The sequence below is a fragment of the Maniola hyperantus genome, chromosome 20, assembly GCF_902806685.2.
Source record: "Maniola hyperantus chromosome 20, iAphHyp1.2, whole genome shotgun sequence".
Taxonomy (NCBI): Eukaryota; Metazoa; Arthropoda; class Insecta; order Lepidoptera; family Nymphalidae; genus Maniola; species Maniola hyperantus.
Genome location: NC_048555.1, coordinates 8,767,516 through 8,789,234, shown reverse-complemented (window position 1 = coordinate 8,789,234; position 21,719 = coordinate 8,767,516). Strand labels below are relative to the sequence as shown.

Here is a 21,719-nt window from a genome sequence, read left to right as displayed (position 1 = left end):
TAAGGAACCTTAAAAACTGCTCTATTACTACGCAATCCGGAAAAAGACTCTTAAGAGATGTACTTACTTAAGATTAGGGCTTCATTTTAAAGGTAAATTTTTTTTTACAAAAAAAATAAAAACCGACTTCGATACACAAACACTAAAAATTGAAAAATAATTTAATTTATTACCGAATATATTATGTATACAAGAGTTGATACAGTTCCATAATAATATTTTTTGGTGCCGGTGCCAATTAGCTTCAGCTGCGCGAATCGTCTAGACTTCGAATTTTTATGAGACTCCACAATGGCACCTCATTGGCATATGACATATTATTAAACGGCTTTAAATAACAATAAAAATCCAGGTCAGCTGGTATTACTTAGTCCAAAATTTCAAGTTCAGAGTTCTCAATAATAACTACTGGGTGAGATCAATATCATATCTAATGCATGAGCGTTAGACATGATATTGAGGATATTGAGATTATATCTACTATGGAGAACCTCGGCATCAAATTTCATTTTCGACAACTTAAAATATATACAGTAATACATACATACATTGTCACGGTTTCTGCTCGATTCGACTACAGAAAATTAACCGAGAAATCCTAGAAAAATGCGATAACATTGGAATGTTAATTTTCTTGCCAACCGCTTGATATTTCAGCTTTTCCGTAAGAAAACCGCAATCGTTAATACCTATCGATTACCATGTCACATGGCTTCATTTTAATTAACGTGCGAATAAAAACAATGTAATAATTTTCTGCAATTTTAATAAATTACTCAAATACTAAGACCAGACTTCGACCTTTTTCAGCGGATTACAGCAAATTAAGCTTTTGGTTCATTGTATATCATGGACTTCCGCAAAGTAACGCCTGCAATACAACAGACTTCTCTGGTTAATGAGGCCAAGATTTCAAGAGAAAAACTAAAAAGTATTCAAATACTTACTTATGACTATTCAATAGTCACTACGCAACTCTTTGAAAATAAATCAAAAGAAATTTTCCTTCTTGTGGTGGTATACAAATGAAGCGTATAATTCATACTATCCATACTAATAAAATACTATAACGTCTGTCTGGCTGTCTACTAGATTTCCCAGCTCATCCGTTTAACCGATTTTAGCAGGTACAGATATAGCTTGTACCCACAGGCGGACGTTGGCTTATTTTTGTCCCGGAAAATCAAACAGTTCCCGCGGATTTTGTTTTTAGGTTTTTTAAAAACTTAAACCCACGTGGACAAAGTAGCGGGCAATGGGCATCATCTGTTTAGAGCAGTATACAGAGACAGCTTGCATCCCGGGCTCGTGGCCTATAGGCTACTTTTTCATCATCATTCAAAGAGTTTTAAAAAAATCTAAATCCACACCAACGAAGTCGTTGGCATCTAATAATATAATCATAAAGAAATTTAAAACTTTCCGTCCGTCCGTGTAGTTTAAATAGGTACTACCTACTTACATTATTTTCGTCTTGCCACGTCTTGCTGAAAGTATAGAGTTTGTTAATGAAAAGTATCCTGGGTGATACCTACTTTTGACATTAATTAATTAACAATAAGTATGAAGTATCAATAGATTGATTAAATTGAGGAAAATGATCAATGTAATTGTACGATATTAATAAACCAGGAAATTGGAATTGAAAATGATGTTTCTTACAAAATAAGCAACATAACGACAGTCTCGATTTTTATGTAATTAAAATTGTTTTTTACTGAGTCACGTGGCTGGTCTCGTGATGTCATCGCGAATAAACCGCATTGCCCACCGTCGATTTCAAGGTTGAAGAAGAATGCAATGTAACTGTATTATTTGCGAATTGTGATACAAATCGCCCTAATGCTGATCGCATAGACGGCGCAAAAGATTCGCAAAAGCTGTAAAAAGTGAAATACGTACTAAAATTAATGAGTGACATCCCTTCAGTAGCACAAAAAGGCCGCATAAGGCACGTCGAAGAAATATTAGTTATATAATAATTCTTCAGTAAAGAAAGCATTGCATACATACGTTGCATTGCATAGCATACGTTGAAAGTATTGGGTACTAAAAAAATCAAAGAAAATTATTAAGAAATGAAATCAAGTTAGTACCCACAATCTCTTTGCGGCGCCTCTTGCGGCTCGGCGGCGCGGCGGTGCAATGTCGTGGTGTAATCATTGATGCTTCTGCCTCATAGTCTTCAATAGCTCAACGGTCAAACAAGGGACTTCAATTCGAAAGGTCAACGGTACGAAACTCACACGTTGCAATATACGTTACTCGTACCTATTTCTCATTGATGTCGGAGAAGCCAATTCCTAACACAAGCTACTCGTGTGCACAAGCTTTATTACGCTTAATTATTGGAGAAACAGACGATAAGTCACAGTAAGTGACGGTGGGTTAGCAGCATTTTGCGAATAATCATGATCATTAACAGTTATCGATTCAATATCGATCGACCATTTACCGATTTATCTTACAAAAATATTTCTGAATGATTTTCGTTTGAATTCTTGTTTTATTGTACCTATTTTGATTTGATTTCAATAACTTGAATAGGACACATTTTTGTTAACTTTAAGACAGGTAATTTTGTTTCATTTAAGTAGGTAATCAATTATTTTAGCATAAGATAATCGGAATCTTAGTTCTAATCGTCGTTATTGTATCCAAAAATCGTAAAGCTACTTTAAATGATAATGCTTTTATCACTTGAAAAACCTTAAATGGCACTTTGGCATTTTAGCTACAAACAAGGGAACCGATTTATATGTCCCTGGAGTTCTATTTGGGCTGTTATTCCTCTGAATAGCCCAACTTGGCTCGGATTTTAATTAAAGTACCTCGATTGTCCCGAAATTAATATCTGGATCGGAACATCTGATACTTTGAATAAATAACCACTGAAGGGGCTGTCGTTTCAACTTTCAAGCGCTGCTCGGAAGTATGTCGAAGCGGATATTTTTATCTATCATCATGGATCATTTAGGCATGATATTATAATTCCAGATAAATTCCAGCGAAAGAATCGTATGCATAAACGTAGGTAAAATGCTGCCGCGTCGTAGTGACATCGCGTCACTACGACGCGAACTCACTCAAGAACTATACTAGAACTAAATCTAAATTTTTGAAATTGCTGCAACCTTTTGATCAAATTTTTTCAACGATTACGGTACTTATATCGATGGCAAAATGGATTACTACTATCAATTTAGGGTTTCCTGAGATCGATTTTAAGCTAAAGTTCGCATTTATGCTAGGGAGTTATGAGAATAATTTACTGAGAGCGAATTTTACTATTCCAATTTTTAATAAAATAAATAAATATGGACAGGTTTTGAAACTTTACCAGCTATTGCATTGACGGCATTAAGGCAGTGACAAAATCAAAAAATAATTAATAAAAACGAAAAGTAGGAAAAAGTATTAAATACATTTAGGTTATTAATTTATACTTAATGTAAAATCCGAGTATAACTTATATTCAAGGACACCCTGAAATATAATTAATTATTAAAGGTTCCTCGGAAAATGAGTGTTTAAGTTACCTCCTTAAATGATGCCTTCAAGTAGTTCCAAGTTCATAAAATGGATCTAGTACTTCTCTACATAGTTTAAAATAAAGTCGCTTCTCGCTGTCTGTATGTATGTATGTATGAACGCGTAGATCTTTTAAACTACGCAACGGATTTTAATGCAATTTTCACCAATAGATAGAGTGATTCAAGAGGAACGTTTATAGGTATAATTTAATATTGGTTTGTGTTAATTAAAGGAATTAAAGGATGTATTTTACTGAGATCAATAGGTATATAAGAATTTGTTTAATCACTCCTCACGGACACCACAGTAGTATCTACATTGCACCCATGCGAAGCCGGGGCGGGTCGCTAGTAATAGATATTTTAGATAAATAAGTAAAGTAAAGACCCCATGGAGATTTAAATATATAGTTGAAATTCACACACGCACCCACACAAACACACACATACACACGTTAACACACGCACACACGCACTCGCATACATGCACACCACTATCACTTGTAATAGACACCGGTATAACATGTCCGACCTTAGAGCACCAAATTGTAATAACATTTATTCAAGTTTTTAGAAATGGAGAAGGCAACCCACTGTAATACAGTGTTTACTAGTGCAGGGGTTGCCCATTCATACGTCTACTAAACCTAGGTCTACTTAATTATTACTTGTTTTTTATCTGTATTTTATATGTAATTTAATATGTAATAATATCCAATATCCAATAAATTAAATTAAATTAAAATGAACTTATCTAAATCTAATCAAAAAATTTAGAAGTTAAAACTTAAAGTGTACAACATTATGATTGATGGTTTATGAAGCTCTTGATAGGACGAATTCAAAATCACTACGTCTATATATATTTCAATAGATCTTAAAAAGTATACGTTACATAATATGATATTGTATCCAGTAATACCTACTATTGCAGCATCACGAGAAAATTCCCAGAACTCATTTGAACTCTCACAAGATACCTACGAGTATGACACGAGTATAATGATTCCAAATTGAAAATCCCTCGGCTCTTAGTAGTTGCAGTGTCCTTACCAACAATGAGACATGCTACATTATACGTCGCCTGTGTAGGCATGAGTATGCCGGTGCCCATTACAGTTGATAAAACAGACGATTAAACAATGAGCCAATGGCACTTCATTGATTCAAGTGGCGTCAATAGTGTAACTGGAGATCTCCAATCAACTGACGCTGTAGAACATCGCATTGTCTTAACAGCAAAACCGTTCAGACATCTGTCATCAACTGGTGCTGCTGTTTTTAGGGTTCCGTACCTCAAAAGGAAAAACGGAACCCTTATAGGATCACTTTGTTGTCTGTCTGTCTGTCTGTCAAGAAACCTACAGGGTACTTCCCGTTGACCTAGAATCATGAAATTTGGCAGGTAGGTAGATCTTATAGCTGACATTTGGGGAAAAATCTGAAAACCGTGAATTTAGAGTTAGATCACACAAAAAAATTAAATTGTGGTCATGAACTAATAATTAGTATTTTCAATTTTGTAAGTAAGTAACTATATCAAGTGGAGTATCATATGAAAGGTCTTTACCTGTGCATTCTAAAACAGATTTTTATTTATTTTTATGTATCATAGTTTTTGAATTATCCTGCAAAATGTCGAAAAAATACGAAGGTAGTACGGAACCCTCATTGCGCAAGCCTGACTCGCACTTGGCCGGTTTTTGCTACAGGTTGCAATTGATTGCTATCTCGCTGATACCTAAAGCCCACGAGATATCCTAAAGGCTTTGAGAGATATCCTAAGATGCCTAAAGGCTTAGATTCAATAAAGTATTGTGTCCAAAATTTCAGATACGAATAGGTATAATAGGTGAATAGGTTAACACAGTATCAAAACCGTCATCATCATCGTCGTCGTTAACCGATAGACGTTCACTGCTGAACATAGGTCTCTTGTAGGGATGTTTAGTGTCATCTATCCACCTATAGGGTGGTCTTCCAACGTTTCGTTTTTCTATTGGGGGTCGCACCTTTGCGATCCCAAAGTCTATTGGTTTTTCAAACTATGCGCCCTACCTATTGCCACTTCAGCTTTGCAACCCATGGAGTTAAATTGGTTAGTCTGGTTCTCCTACGGATTTCCTGATTTTTTCTGATTTGCTCTCTCCATCGCCCGTTGAGTGACTCTGAGCTTTTTTTATGACGCCCATATAGCGACCATGACGTCTCGGATCCATAATTATGTCATCCCTGACAACACGCACAGTTCCAAGGCTTTGTTCTTCAACACTGAGGAATTTTGAGGCATGATGAGAAGACATCTCGATGCATCAAACCTCATGATACATTATTTTCTTCATAAACTTTAGATACTGTTAAGGCTGTATCCTTTTAAGGATTAGGAGCAATGAGTTTATAATAGCTAGCTACATCAGTGCTATACTTAACTCATTTGCTTATCTAAGAAAACTGCCGGAACAATGACAGCGCTACAAAATCCGCAGAGCAGGTCGCACTGAACACTATAAACAGGAAACGTTTATATTAAGCACCACTGTGCAAGCGCATACATTGGAAAGAACAATAACCATTTGCCTTGATTGCCGCGCCTCGGGCACTCGCCATTGTGCGCTGAATGCCTACATCTCTATTGATTTCGGTCTACGTACTGACCCGTGTATTGTTAAGCTAAAAACGGATTCAATTTCGTTATTGCTTTCGCGTGTTTTACAAACTATTTTTAGCTCTTATCTCTTGTACATAAAATTTTCTTTGTACGTTCCCTTTTTAAATAAACCTGAGCTATACTTGACTGCGATAACACTTGATTATGAATGAAGATGCAGCCTTGCCTATTTGCTATTAATTTATAGGTACGTGAAAAATGTTTTTCGGTCATATGCCGATGCGTACCATTTAAATGGTTTTACTAATACAAATGTATGACGGCTAACCTCACAAGTTTGTCGGAGTACGCCCTACTAGTTGTGAACCCTTCCGTGGTCCTTTCTCAATGGGCCTTTGTTCGTGATACGACGCCAAGGAGATTGCGAGTCGCGCCGGCTGCGGCACAGAATGCACGCTGTGAGATGGGCTGTTATAAATTATAATTCATATCTATTTTTAATACAAATACAAATCATTTATTTGCACGATTGCAGGGACAATGATGGTGTTAATGAATATCACTCACAGTCACAATAGTTAAAACGCTAAAATAAATTATTTTACCTTTCCTGATGCCTTAAACTAAGCTTACTTTAATTCATAGCAATCAAACTGAGCTAGCAATTCTAAATATCGTACGAGCAATTAGATTTCAGTGCGAAACCAATTAGTTAGTTCATTAACCTATATTGATGGTCACTGTATCTGTCGCCGGCGACACGAGCAATCACATTAAGTTGAAGCACAATATGTTTTTATCATACACCTAACCCCCCGTTCCCACATGTCGTTTGTCGGACTCGGATTTAAATCGGATGTTCCAGTAGCAGAACATTTTATATGAAGCTATTCACACTTGTCGGAAACCGATTTTGTTTCAAAATGTTAGGTACATTTTGAAACAAAATCGGTTGTGGCCAGTGGAATATCAAGCCACAAACGACAAGTGGGAACGGGGGGGTAATGTATATTTTGCTTTGTTAATGGGCATGATAATTACGGCCCTTCGCGACATTGCCTATAGATACTATAGGGTTTAACCTAGTATGATTATCATTTATCATAAACCACTGTAGTCTAGTCGCAGCACGAATCGGCAGACTTCGCACACCTTTGAGATTAAGAATAAGAACCTTCAGTATACAGAACTCCTAGGCATGCAGGTTTCCTCACGATGTTTTTTTTTTCGCCATTAAAACAAGTGATATTTAATTACTTAAAACGCACATAACTCGGAAAAGTTAGAGTTGCTCGTCCGGGATTGAACCCCCGACCTCTCGAAAAGGTATCACAAGCTCCAGCTATACACATATTTATAGCAATTTATGACTAGTATTCTCACGACAATTGATTGTATTTTACGACTAGAACAATACCAGAACTGCAGGATAGAAGCGTAATAAAATGTTCAGCGGTTGCACTTAAGAGGACAAAGTTGTTTAACTATTCATGGCCGTAACTAATTAGATACATACAACGGGGATGATCTTAACTTTTTAAATTATAGACTGGGGAATACTAAGTTCCCAGACTGGGTAGGTAGTAGGTACTATACTAAGTAAGTATGTCGCTGTGCTAGACCTCCTATCTCCATCCTCTTGAGTAACTATACCTCATTCATTCATCATTCTCATCAGGTCATTTGTTTAGGCTATATAACCAAGGTTAGGTACGTGAATTTTGGACTTGTAATACCGATTTTACTCAGGTTTTTGCATATATGACTTTAAGTAAATAAATGGTATACATATAGGATAAACCTGGGACAATACGTTGATATATTTATAGGTATATTCTGTTAAGAATTATGGAGTAATTTTTCATTTACTAAATAATTTCAAGTCTAGTTTATGCAATTTTACAATTAATATTAACTAGCTGATGCCACGCGACTGTGTCGGCGTGGATTAGGTTTTTTAAATCCCGTGGGAACTCTTGATTTTCCGGGATAAAAGTAGCCTATTCACCTCCAGGTCTTTATCTATACCCATGCAAATCTCCGTCAATTTCGTTGCACCGCTTGCGCCGTGATTGAAGGACAAATCACAAACAACAACCAAAAAAACCAACAAACAAACACCTTTCGCATTTATAATAAGGGTACTGATTGATTTCCATTAAAATGAAGTACACTAAGCTTTCGTTGCAGTGATTGTAATTACAGTAAATATTTAGGTATGTAGGTTTAAAATAAACATAAATCTACAAAGCTTAAAAATGTTGTGAATAGCTTTTTGTTTTTAAAAATAGAGCGGAGGCATGAACAAATTGTTCGGTCTAATTATGCTGCAAGCCGTCTATTGAAATGAGATGTGAGAATGTGAACAGCGACAAATGTCGGACATCCGCGTACTTTCAATTGTCTGGGACGTCGGGCTGTCATTACTAACAAGTATTAACTTTCACTAGTTTTAGAAGTAATGTTCAGTTACCGAACTAATCTAGGTAGACCGCCTCAATTTTTAACACGTTCGTAGTAAGTATACCTATCTAAACTGACTGACTGATCTATCAACGCACAGTCTGAACTGCTGGGGCCAGTAACTTGAAATTTTCACAGTAGGTTACTTTTATAACATAGACCCTCACTAAGAAAGGATTTATGAAAATCTAGACCCTGCAGTTTACGGTTCTGTTGTCAGTCAGTCATCATTCTTTCGTTTTATTGTTTAGATTCTAATCTACAATGTTATAATGGATGTTTCCCGCTGTGTGTTGCAGGCGACGCCGATATGTCGCTGAAGCAGGGCAGCTGGAGCACCAACCGGCCAAGGTCACTTCGCCTGGCTTGGACGCATGTGTGTGCCCCTGTATCCGGCACTAGCCCGTCGGAGCGCAGCCCCTCGCCCGGACCTCCGACGGCCTAAGCAGGTACAGGTAAGGATTACTACGTTACAACATGAAAACACTAAATCACAGCGACGTGGAGTCAGGGCTACGCCGATATGTCGCTGAAGCAGGGCAGCGGCTCCGGCAAGGTCCACTTCGGTGGCTTGGACGATGTGTCCCTGTACGGCACAGCCGTGGAGCCCGCGCCCCCGGCCTCCGACGCCAAGCAGGTACAGGTAATGATTACTACGTTACATGAAACACTAAGGTCACAGCGACTGTAAGTCAGGCGACGCCGATATGTCGCTGAAGCAGGGCAGCGGCTCCGGCAAGGTCCACTTCGGTGGCTTGGACGATATGTCCCTGTACGGCACACCCGTGGAGCCCGCGCCCCCGGCCTCCGACGCCAAGCAGGTACAAGTAACGATTTCTAGGTTACATGAAACACTAAGATCACAGCGACTGTAAGTCAGGCGACGCCGATATGTCGCTGAAGCAGGGCAGCGGCACCGGCAAGGTCAACTTTGGTGGCTTGGACGATGTGTCCCTGTACGGCACAGCCGTGGAGACCGCGCCCCCGGCCTACGACGTCAAGCAGGTACCTACACGTGAATAATACATTTTTTTAATTCATTACAAGGTTTTTTTAAATCCATTATAGGCGCACGCTTGACCACGATCACACCTGATGGGAAATGATGATGTGGCCTAAGATAGGACGCGTTTGCTTAGAACGTGCCTATTCAATCTTTTACTACTTGACTACAATATGGAACGCTTTGTGTCATCGTTGCTCATACCTACGGGTTTGTAAAACTCTTCCGAGATTAGTGTATTCTACCAATTATAATCTATCTTTAAAACAAGAGTAAATAGGTAACTTTAAGGCAAACGCGTCCCATCTTAGACCACATCATCACTTCCTATCAGATGTGATCGTGGTCAAGCAAGTCCTATGTGCATAAAAAAATCTCACCAGGTAGTATGGAAAGCGCTAGGGAGCGCTCTAGAGTCACTTCTCTTAAATTTAGAAATTATAAATTCCCACCACATTAATAACCCAACCGGGACTTTAGTGACCAGATTTTTCATTAGACATCAAGTTTAGGTCAATTAAATTTTGTTCAGGATATAACATCAGTGTTAACCATTAGGTAATCCGTAATTCTCGTTAAATAGGTCAAGTACGTACTACGTACTCGTTGTTTAAGTTCTCACTAGTAGTTGATATTCGGTGTACCATGATGTTATAATAGTATTTCTACCCATGACGTTAATCAGTTCTCAACTCCTCAAGCAGGGGTTCCTGCGCAACCAGCTGCAGGCCCTCTTCCAGCCCACCGACAACAAGCTCGCCATGAAGCTCTTCGGCTCCAAGAAGGCCCTCATGAAGAGCGCTCACAGACAGAAGGCGGCGGGGCATTGGGTCATCCATCCCTGCAGTAGTTTCAGGTGAGTCGAAATTTAGACTTCTATTGCATAAAAAATTCGTCGTTACATCGGATTTAAGGTATTTTGCTCAAGGTTTGTTTATTTATTTAGATAAAAGTTCAAAGGTTGGTGCAGCTTCTGGTTAGCAATTTTTGTTTTAGTTAGTTACAAGTTAGCCCTTGACTGCAATCTCACCTGGTGGGAAGGTATGATGCAATCTAAGATAGAAGCGGGCTAACCTGGAAGAGGTATGGCAGTTTTTATTAAACACATACCCCTTTGGTTTCTACACGGCATCGTACGGGATCGCTAAATCGCTTGGCAACACAGCTATGCCGGTAGGGTGATAACTAGCCACGGTCAAAGCCTCCCACCAGACCAGACCAGAAATTTAGAAATTATAAAATTCCAAACCCCTGCTGGAAATTGAACCCCGGACCTCCCACTAACAAGACCATAGCGTTTACTCGAGGTCGTCAAAACCTACCAAGTTGATGACGCAAACGTTAAAAAATATTACTTATACTCAGCCCTAAAATAAAATAAAAATGAATACAATAAATCAAAAAGGATACCTATAATAATATATTGCGAATAAACAAAGCATGTTTAGGTAGGTACCTACAGAAAAAAAATTTGCGTTCTGATGACTTAGATTGGCATTTATACTTACTTATGTTATCAAATTCTCCAATCTACTGTAAAACACCTTGTGTGTATGCAGCTTGTCTTGTAATATGCGATGATCACCAAAATAGTTAAAAAATTGTCCAAAGCATTTTGTGATTATGAAAATTGTTTAAGTACCTAATAGGTTTTTTTTTTTAGTGTATTATTGTTTTCGAATAGATCTCAAGGAAAAGATATAAAAAATAAGTGACCGTTGTAGTATTTTTACTCTTTTCAATTAAAATGGCGACTAAGCGACGCAGTGCACGTACTTTTCCGTCCTCGTATAAAATGTTACAGTTTGAAACGTTAACGCAAGCTATAAAAGTTTGAATTGCATCCATGTTCGTTGCATTCCAGCGTCAGAAGTCGTAAGTCGTAAACTTAGTACACAAATAAAAGTTCCAAGCCTTTTAAGACGTCGAGGCTCCAGACCAACATTGTTTCTAATTAGACCTGCTTATACATTATTAAAACAGAGGTCCTAATGTAACTTTTCAGGTGACCGATCAATTCACCAAAAACAAATAACAAAGTACTTAGGTATCATTCTACAAACAACGTTTGGCAAAATTAGGATTCATTTTATCATCGTTATAAAACTTCTGGTTCATAAATAATACACTTGACAAAACAAATTACCAGACAAAAAGTAATTTTATAAAACACCAATGACAAATAATTGATTTCTTAATCGTGTTAATTAGTAAAACAACATATAACATTTGTTTTTGATCAAATGCCCACCCCCCATAAATTAAGTTTACGATATTATAGTATAGGAAAAAACAGGCACAGAGAATTTAGGCAGAAAATATTGTACATCAACCTTTAGAAAGAGATAACGGTTTCGTAGAGCGTTGTCTCTGTCGTTGAGACCGACAAAACGTTACATAGGTATGAGTGACAGAGACAACGCTCTACGAAGCCGAAATCTCTTTCTAAAGCCCGATGTACAATAATTTCATGCTGTCTACTATATGTCAAATTAATCCAGACGATAACGTATAAACGCTTACAAAAGCAAACTTTACCCATAAAAGATATACAAGTCGGGATAATCTATGACGTCAGTAGGCCGTGAATTGAATTACCAAAGCTCAACCCAAATTAAGATCCATCAAATATTCTCATTAACAAAGTTAATTTGCGATGCAGAGGAAACCATTCAAGCCTCTACCGAGCTTTGACTGAATTTAAGGCTTGAGCAGACATAACGGCACGTGACCACAAAGTTGGATACTGTAGCCGGCGAGAAATCGACCTTTGGAATGAGATTTCGGCTTTGTCGAGCGTTGTCTCTGCCATTCATACCTATGTGACGTTTTGCCGGTCTCAACGACAGATAAAACGCTCTACGATACCGCTATCCGTTTTTAAATGTCAATGTACAATATTTTCTGTCGCGTAGGTACTGTACGTTGCCACACGGTAAGTTACGTATACGGATTGCGACCCCAGAAGTTAAAGTTGTAAGCAATTAACTATCAAGGAAAATAAGGACGGTGAAGATAAATGAAGAAACCTGCATGTCTGAGAGCTCTCCTTATGGTTCTCAAAGGTGTGTGAAGTCTGCCAATCTGCACTTGACCAGCGTGGTAGACTAAGGCTGAACCCTTCTCATTCAGTGAGCAGATCCGTGCTCAGTAGTGAACCGATGATGGGTTGATGATGATGACGATGAAATATTATAATATCATCATTATACCTCACTTCTATTTACTTGCTAAATTCAACTATTGTCCTTCAATCCCCCTTTCTAAGCAATGATTTTAATTTAACTAGCCGACAGTTCATGTCGCTCAGTTTTTTAAGGCACGTTAGAAAAGCGTCCGTGTGAACGAGGTCTTAGGCCAAGAATTGATTTATTCAAAGTTAATTTGTGATGCCGAGGAACCCATTGAAGCGTCCGCCGAGCTTTGACTGAATTTTTAAACTGCACTCGAAAGATGTTTATGTTTTCTCGCCATTGATAAAATTCATTATTTCACAAAGTGCCTTCGCAACCCAAGGCCGAACGAGATTAGCGTGGAATTGCCGACAAGCGCCTATTTCCGTGAATAAAATGATAAATATTTAAAACGGCTCTTCTAAATGCGCTACTAATGAGAACCACTAAAATAAAAGTACTTACTTACCCTCTTCTTTATTTTGTACGGAAATAAGGCTGCCTACAGGCTGCCACTTGTAGATATTTCTCCTCGTATATGTATGTACTAGCTTATGCTCGCGACTTCGTCCGCTTGGACTACACAAATTTAAACCCCCTCTTTCACCCCCTTAGGGTTTGCAATTTCAAAAATCCTTTCTTAGCGGATTCCTACGTCATAAGCTATCTACATGCCAAATTTCAGCACGAATCCGTCCAGTAGTTTTGATAAAACAAAATTCTATACTGAGCTCCTCCATACATCAACAGGCATAACCTACAGTAACCTTTGTTTTTGTAACCAATGGGAATCTTATTAAGATACTTAGGTACCCGACTTCTTGAGGGAGAAATCGGGTTATGTGTTTATCCATTAAAACCCACTCGGTGGCCACGTATGGGAAGCGCCGAGATCTCATAATATGAACGCATTGGTGCCTCCCGTGCGCAACGCCCTTTGGACATCGTCCTGGAGGAAGCGGTACTTCAAAATCAAAAGGCTTACAACAAAACCTACAACAAATAGTGACTCGTCACTAGTTGGTTGTCACTTAACACATCTTTATATCAGTTTTATTTATAAACTAGAAAATCTTCGTACCTATTCAAGCAGCAACAAAATGTGCTGCCTCAGCCTGAGGCAAACTGGACAAAATGGGCACGTCTGCTCGTCTATCTCCGCAACGATGTGAGCGCTATGAAACCAACAAAATATGACTCGGTCATGCATCAAGCAGAGAACAGCTCAAATTGAGATGTCGCTACGCGCTGGATACATTGCTTACAAAGATAAATATCTCACCCAAACAAAACTTGAAAGCTTGAGTAAGTTGTTCGCGAATTAATTGCTATAATTTTCAGCAGCAGCTGTATTTATTTAATTTATCTCATAAATAATTTCGCTGAAAAATTTTAGCAATGCGAATATTATACTGAAACTAGAGCATCTTGTGTACGTTTTCATCTCATTTTTCATTAAATATCTCATACGTTGTAGGCCTATAAACGTAAAATAAAAAGCTTTTAACTGAAATTTAACGAACACCGGAGTTTTCTAAATCTAATATTCTTTTCAAAATATAATAAAAGCGTAATTAAAGAAAGGTTTATGTACGTCGGCGTTGATGTTATTTAGAAGTTTCCAAAAAAGAAAAGTGCTTTCGAATCGTCAAGTGAATTTACCACGGATAATTCTGTCGGCATGCTTACCTAGTTGAAAAATCTTGCAAAAAAACATTTGGAAAAAAGTAAAATAAGAATTTTTAAAACCTAAATCCACACCATAAAAATTATCCATTTAGTAAGTACAGAGATATTTGCATTCCGGAGACGTATAATATAGGCTAGTTTGTATCCCGGAAAATCAAAGAGTTCCCACAGGATTTTTAGAAACCTATATACACGCCGATGAAGTCGCGTGTTTTTATAACTAGTATAATGAATAAATACTAAATAGATATTCATAATATTACGTATAGTGTATACTATATACGTATAGGCTATAGTCGTAACTATAGAAGTGCTATAATATTATCATGGAAACGTTTAAAAATCTCCGAGTGCTAGTTCGCCGGCGAGGTGACAGCTTCCGCTCGGCTAGCTATCATGGTTAGATACCTACCGATCGATTAGATGACCGTGATTCTGTGCTAGACAGCTAATTAATATTGCTTTCTAACTGACTGAATCACATCGACGTACAGCTCAAACCAAGGTGTCTAGAAACTTGAGTTTCTGCTTGTAGTCCAATGTAACCTCTTATTATAATTTCAACATTGCAACTAAGAAAAGCTTTAAGTAATCGAACAGTCAATACTATCTTAGCTCATTGCAGTTGCATTGTTATGGACAGTACCTACTAGTAGAACACAATATAATCACCTATTCGAATTCTGCTGTTGTACTTGTTGTATATGAATATGCATTCTAGTGTTAGGTTTTAAACTATTATAGATACTCTAGAAACCTGCATAAAACATGCGTGTAATTTATTTAAACCGTGCACACGCCGTGGTGAGATGGATTTCCGCCGGGGTATGTTCGAAACGCGGTCTAGCATGATCTAGCATGGATCACAGTTTCCATACAATGTAACATTTTTCCAAGTTTTAACTGTGCCTCACACAGGCACAGACACGGTGTGCTTTAAATGAAATAATTAATCATGCCTAAGAGTAGGTAAGTACTTAGTGCATAACTCACAACAAAATAGGAGAGTCGTAAGAAAAGTGTAAAAACAGCAAAAGGTACCTCGGCTAGTTACCACTTAGAAAGCTATATCGGTATCGGCAAAGCGCACCAAGGTATTTAGCGTTCTGTTTCTTGTACCACATAGAAACCGTTAATGGCTTCAATAAAGTGCTAAACCTACTTACTCCTGCTAAGTTAGCAATACATTTGAGGCTAAGATCTATAGAGCGTAGGTACTTTGACGCTGCAGTAAAAATAAGATACCTAGATTTTTATCTTTGTATGATACATGAATCTGTCTTGTTTTAGCTGTGTCTTAATGTTGAGCAAAGACAAAGTGTGTTCTATGGAACTCAGCCCTAGAATGCACCGTTACTTACCGTCAAGTGAAATCACAATCAAGCGCTTGGGATCAAGTAAAAAACGACACAGCTGTCTATGCTTTCAGTTGTTCTTCTATCTGTTCCTTTGACTAACTCCCTAAACTCTACTGTTACGGAGTAGGTAGGCATGGCTGACTCTGTCTAATCCGGTTATATCTTTGTTTTGAAGAACCACCGTGTATTATTCGACCAAGCTGGTGTATAACGCTATTGTTCTTTTAATAAACTGAATAAACCAGTGGCTTTTGATGGAAATGTTTACAAATTGTAAAGGAAACATTTGTGAAAACACGTCTCACAATACTGGGAACTGAGAATTTACTACAGTTTAGCTACATAATATGCTGCCAAAAAACTTGGCTTCCTCAACAAAGTCAAGCGGTATTTCGTGCCATGATGGAACTGCTTCTAACCGTAAAATACCAAGCTCAAGTTCGATCGTGTATGGTGTACTGCATTATGAGATGGCTTTTCCAAGTTAGTACATACTAGCTTGATGCATTCGATTCGGTGGATCGTCGAGACAGAAAACTCATTGGCGACCAAAACCGGGTCAATTCTATATTCCATAATTTAAAATATCGCAAGGTTGCCTGTCGGTATTCTGCAGGTTATTTTTCCGAGAGTATGCTAAGAACTATTTGATCTAGTTTCCCCATTCGTCATTTTACTATCGGATCCCACGGTATCATAAAAAAAATGTCTTCTCCCCTAGATATACCTACATAGTTGAAACTTAAAATTTCACGGACTCGTACGAAACGATTCACTTCCTAATTTTTAATACGCACCACTAGAATATGGAATACCATTCCGGCTTCCATTTTCCCCATCAGCTACAATATTAGGGCCTTCAAAAAAAGAGTGCATAGGCACCTTCTAGGTTCTAAGGAAGCGCGCTCACCTTAGGCTGTACTAGCACCAACTATTTGGTGTGACTGCTGTAAAGCGCAGCTTATATACTTAGTTTCCAAAAATGTATAATTTATTTTGCACTTGTTACCTCCATACTTTGCAGTAACATTGCATAGTATTTTGTATTCCAACTTGTAAAATTTTTACAAAAAAAATAAAAACCGACTTCGATACACTAAAAATTGAAAAATAATTTAATTTATTACCGAATATATTATGTATACAAGAGTTAATATAGTTCCATAATAATATTTTTTGGTGCCGGTGCCAATTAGCTTCAGCTGCGCGAATCGTCTAGACTTCATATTTTTATGAGACTCCAGAATGGCACCTCATTGGCACCGACCCCAAAAAATATTATTATCGAACTATATTAACTCTTGTATACATAATATATTCGGTAATAAATTAAATTATTTTTCAATTTTTAGTGTTTGTGTATCGAAGTCGGTTTTTATTTTTTTTGTAAAAAATTTTTATTTCACAATTTTTAGTGGCCCCATGGAATTATGCTATGACTGGTTAAAAATCTACTGTTTACTAAGCTATTACACTGATCGCGAGCAATTTACTCTTATCCGTTGAGGAGTTCCAGTATCTATCTTCGAAGATGTTCATCAGATCTTCACCAAATTTAAATGGGACCAACTTTGAAGTATACCCTTTCAAACAAAAAAAGAATATTCAAAATCGGTCCAGGCGTCATCGAGTAATCGGGGAACATACATAAAAAATAAAAAAATAAAAAAAAAGATTCCGACGAATTGATAACCTCCTCCTTTTTTTGAAGTCGGTTAAAAACGAAATGCACCTCTTCTGAAACTTAATGTATCATCACATTCAAAGTACAGTACGCGGCCGAAAGTAATGTACCTACATCGGCCTTTAGAATGACATTTCGGCTTTGTAGAGCGTGGTCTCTGTCACTCATACCTATATGACGTTTTGTCGGTCTCAACGACAGGGACAACGCTCTACAAATCTGCTATCTCCTTCTAAAGATCGATGTACTAATGTAATTCGATCGACTTTCGGCCGCGTTCTGTAAGTACATTTATTTGTCACTTTGTTAATTTTTCTACTAGAATTTCTTCTGCGACAGCTATGGTGATCTTCGGTAGTATGGTAATACTAAAACTGCTTGCGGCTGCACTAGACGTAAAATATTCTATATTTTTTATAATTTTTAGTGTTTACCTACACATCAAGGAAATTAATTCTAAAATAATTAAAAATAAGTAAAATAATTACATTTACGTGGGAAGTTTGAATAGTCGAGCTTTAATCCCCCTGTCTACATTATAAAAGGATTCCTTATGCAAAATTTCAGATTTCTAAGTTTCAAGCGTTTGGATTGGCCATTGATGAAGCAAGCAGTGGCCGAGTCGAGACCTTTTCTTTTCACTATTTCTGTATATTGATGATAGCAGAATATGCACTATACCGTTAAGTATTATCAACTAGTTATAACTACTATTATCTTAATACACGCGTGTATCATAAGGAAATGCGTTTATTGAATGAAATATAACCGGTTAGATCGTAAGAGCAAATCTCCGGTCGACGTCAAAGGCCACAGTATAAGTAAGACGTTACAGTAAAGGTGGGATCATACTCATAAAACACACGTTAAGTGACGTTAAATTGAATTAACCAATTTAAGTTTGTGGCAGATTAGATAGTTGGAGAGAAAGAGAACAAGTCTTTTGACTATGTTACTTTTACGTTTCACTCTTACAGCTAGCTTCTGTACTGTGCCAATGCTTGATTACATTGCTAATCTTCTATCAGGTAAGTATAATACCATAAATCGCTTGTCGAATGGTTACAACTTATCTTAGGATTTTGTAGGTTGTGGTAATTTTATTACTGACGGTAGTTTAATTGTAAGCCCTTCGTAACCTGCTTCATTATTAATAACGCTAGCAACATTCTTGGACTACTGATCCTTCTCCCATGCTAATATACTCTGAAACCATTAGAGTATTAGAAATCCTTAGCCATGACTTCCATACTAATTTATGAATGCGAAAGGTGTGTCCGTCCTGTCTGTTCTGTCTGTCTGCCTTCTGCTAGCCTTTCACGGCACATCCAGTTCAATCGATTTTGGACGAAACTTGGTACAGCGATAGCTATTGCATCCCGGGGAAGGACATAGAGACTTTTATCCAGTAAAATCAGACAGTTTCCCACGGGATTTTTAAAAACCTAAATCCACGCGGATGAAGTCATCTATGTATGCGGGCATCATCTAGTAATTAATAACCTAAGACGCAAGGAAGAAACTGCAAGGAAAAGGACTTTACCAGCAATATCGCCTGCTAGTTATGCACTTTTATAACTATAAGCCTGTCTGTTCATATATGCTTAGATTTGACGCAATGTACGTATGGTACGTATCAAGTCAGGTCGTGTATTAAGTGTTTTCTCCATCTTTATCCATTGCTACTTCTATGTACTGCCTATACCAGGTCGCGTCCTAGTTACGCTAAATACTTCCGCGCTGAAGACGCAATTTTCTAGATGATGATCATGTCCGTGATTGGACTAATATAAATTAATCATTAAAACATTAGTAGTTCGCCCCCGAACTAAGGCCCCTTGAAATTTAAAAGAAATGAAATGAATTTATTTATTAATGTAGGACAGCTTTAAGAGTTATGCTACTCATAAGTGATCCCAAATCCCACGCTTGTAACTATCTTGTGAGTCCCACCTATTCAATACCCATGGAACTATGAATCAGCCTCTTAGATCAAAGCTTCTATCAATACCTTGTTGACACTCCAAGACATCACAACACAATCAAAGAAGTTGGAAGTACTCACAATAAATACAACAGTCGATATTAGCACTTTTATCACATATTTACAACACATTTTTTTTTGAGATAAAGTTTTGGCATAAAGGGTTTGCAGGGAAAAATCCAGGCAGGCGGGCGCTCGCTTTCTTCATATCCGTAGGGAAATACTCTTGAAAAAGTGTAATTAGTTTTTGATTGTAGTAGTTAGTATGTTGTAAGCCTTGAGACATTGATACGTGGAGTTCAAGTAACTCTGGCGTGCATTATTTCTAAAGTTGTTGCAACGGACAAATGCAAAAGTCAGCGAAGTAAGTCGATAAATGGGTTGGTAGGTTCTTCTTAACATGTACAATTTGTAATATCTTTTTCATGGACAGAATGTTAACACTCAGCCACTATAATGGTGGCTAATTAATGGAGTGGAATGGGTGGTTTTTAAGCATCTCTAAGTACTTAGTTCTATGCTCACGACTTCGTCCGCGTGGACTACATAAATTTCGAACCTCTATTTAACTCCCTTAGTCCAGTAGTTTGAGCTGTGCGTTGTTAAATCAGTCAGTCAGTCAGCTATAAGTATATTTTAATATATATATATAAGTATATTTTAATATATAGATTAAATGTCAGTCACGATCCGTGTTTATCTATTTGTTCGCTAACAACTTCTTTCGATCCGGGTTTCACCATCATTTGGAACGTTACACGAAATAGATTGACGTATTTCTATAACAAATTCACTTTATAGAGTACTAGCGACCCGCCCCGGCTTCGCACGGGTAGATTATACAGTTTCGTAGGATATGTAATTTTTTATGGAAATAAAATATAGCCTACGTCACTCAGGAATAATGTAGCTTTCAAAATTGTCTATAATAAGGTGAAAGAATTTTCAAAATTGGTGCCAGTGGTTCCAGAGATTACTTCCTACAAACAACCTTACAAATCAACATCTTTATAATATTAGTATAGATGAATAGGTGAGTCTACATACCTAAACAACACATTAAATGCGATACTTACAATGTAAACCTCCTTGGCTTATAAAATAGCATTAATTTAAAAATCTAATTGAAAGTTTTCAATGGACCCGAAAAGAATTAAACTTTCAGCAAATTCTCCGCTCATGTCCCAAAGGAATCATTTTTCAGCTTTTCACTTCTTTCATAGTAAATACGAGAAATAAACGTTTCCACTTAAGGAAAATTGAAAATAAGTTAACAGGCTTTTCAACAATGAGATTATTTTACACAAATAACAATTTAAAAATACATTACGCTAGTACAATAGTTTTTGCTACATAAATGCTCGGTTAGGGCTGCCAAAAACAGAAATTAGGTTTTTTGTTAAACGAAAATAATTAGTATTAGGTAGGTACTTTACGCACCAAACAAAAAGAATACGCTACATAATTTTCACATTCCTTTTTTTCCTGTTGTACCCTTTTTTCTATATATCTTAAGTGGAACCATAGTAAATAAAATGTTGCCAAAGTGTTAATTTAATAAATAAAAAACTTATGCTAATTCATTCATGTGAAGTTTCAAAAAATGTTGCTTCCACAGTTTTTGCCCAATAGTTTCACATTCATTATATTTAGACTCTAAGGATTGGTCACCGGCACAGATTAGAGACTTCTTTTATCTATGGTGACCGGCAATCTATAATCTCATTTTTAGTAGATACTTAAATGTGATAAAAATAAAGCATTGACAACCCTAGATCTGGCGGATGCAGTAGGTATTGATTATTCATCGTCTTGTAAACGCTCAGAAAACGTGGACGCTGTGCGTAAAAGCTGAAATTCATGTCTTTCGAACATCAAAGAACGGCGAGCACATATAATGTAATAATGTTAGATTATGTACATTGTTGTCTTCAATAACAGGGTTACGAGTAAAGTTATTTTTCCTCGGCCTTCCTATATAATCACTCACTGACTGCCCAATCAACGCCCTTCAAAACCCTGGATCTAGAACCTAGGTGCACAGGGTTCCCTTAGTCCATGTGAATTAGGCCGTATTTGTTGAAATTCCTATGGGATTTATGATTTCGCCGAGTGAAGCCACGGGTGCACAGTACTACAAAGGCTAGCCACAGATCTTGAAATTTTGAAAACGGTAAATGTGCGGAAGTTGGAATATTTTGGCCATATTATGAAAATAGCAATT

At 37.3% G+C, this 21,719-nt stretch overlaps 2 protein-coding genes and 1 long non-coding RNA gene across 3 annotated transcripts in view; 2 read left to right on the top strand and 1 right to left on the bottom strand.

Annotated features, from left to right (window-relative positions):
* The window catches only part of LOC117991855 (uncharacterized), a 58,098-nt gene extending 49,158 nt beyond the window's left edge, over nt 1-8,940 (top strand). The window contains exon 3 of the long non-coding RNA XR_004674966.2: nt 8,904-8,940. This is a non-coding gene — a long non-coding RNA (uncharacterized lncRNA). The remainder of the gene's footprint in view (nt 1-8,903) is intronic.
* Nucleotides 1-21,719, bottom strand: part of Secp43 (tRNA Selenocysteine associated protein) — a 414,926-nt gene that overhangs the window by 323,448 nt on the left and 69,759 nt on the right. The gene's annotated exons all lie outside the window — the stretch shown is intronic.
* The window catches only part of LOC117991854 (potassium/sodium hyperpolarization-activated cyclic nucleotide-gated channel 2-like), a 264,983-nt gene that overhangs the window by 192,675 nt on the left and 50,589 nt on the right, over nt 1-21,719 (top strand). Inside the window, 2 exon segments of the mRNA XM_034979490.2 lie at nt 9,301-9,425; nt 10,312-10,463. Coding sequence (XP_034835381.1) covers nt 9,301-9,425; nt 10,312-10,463 — 277 coding nt within the window.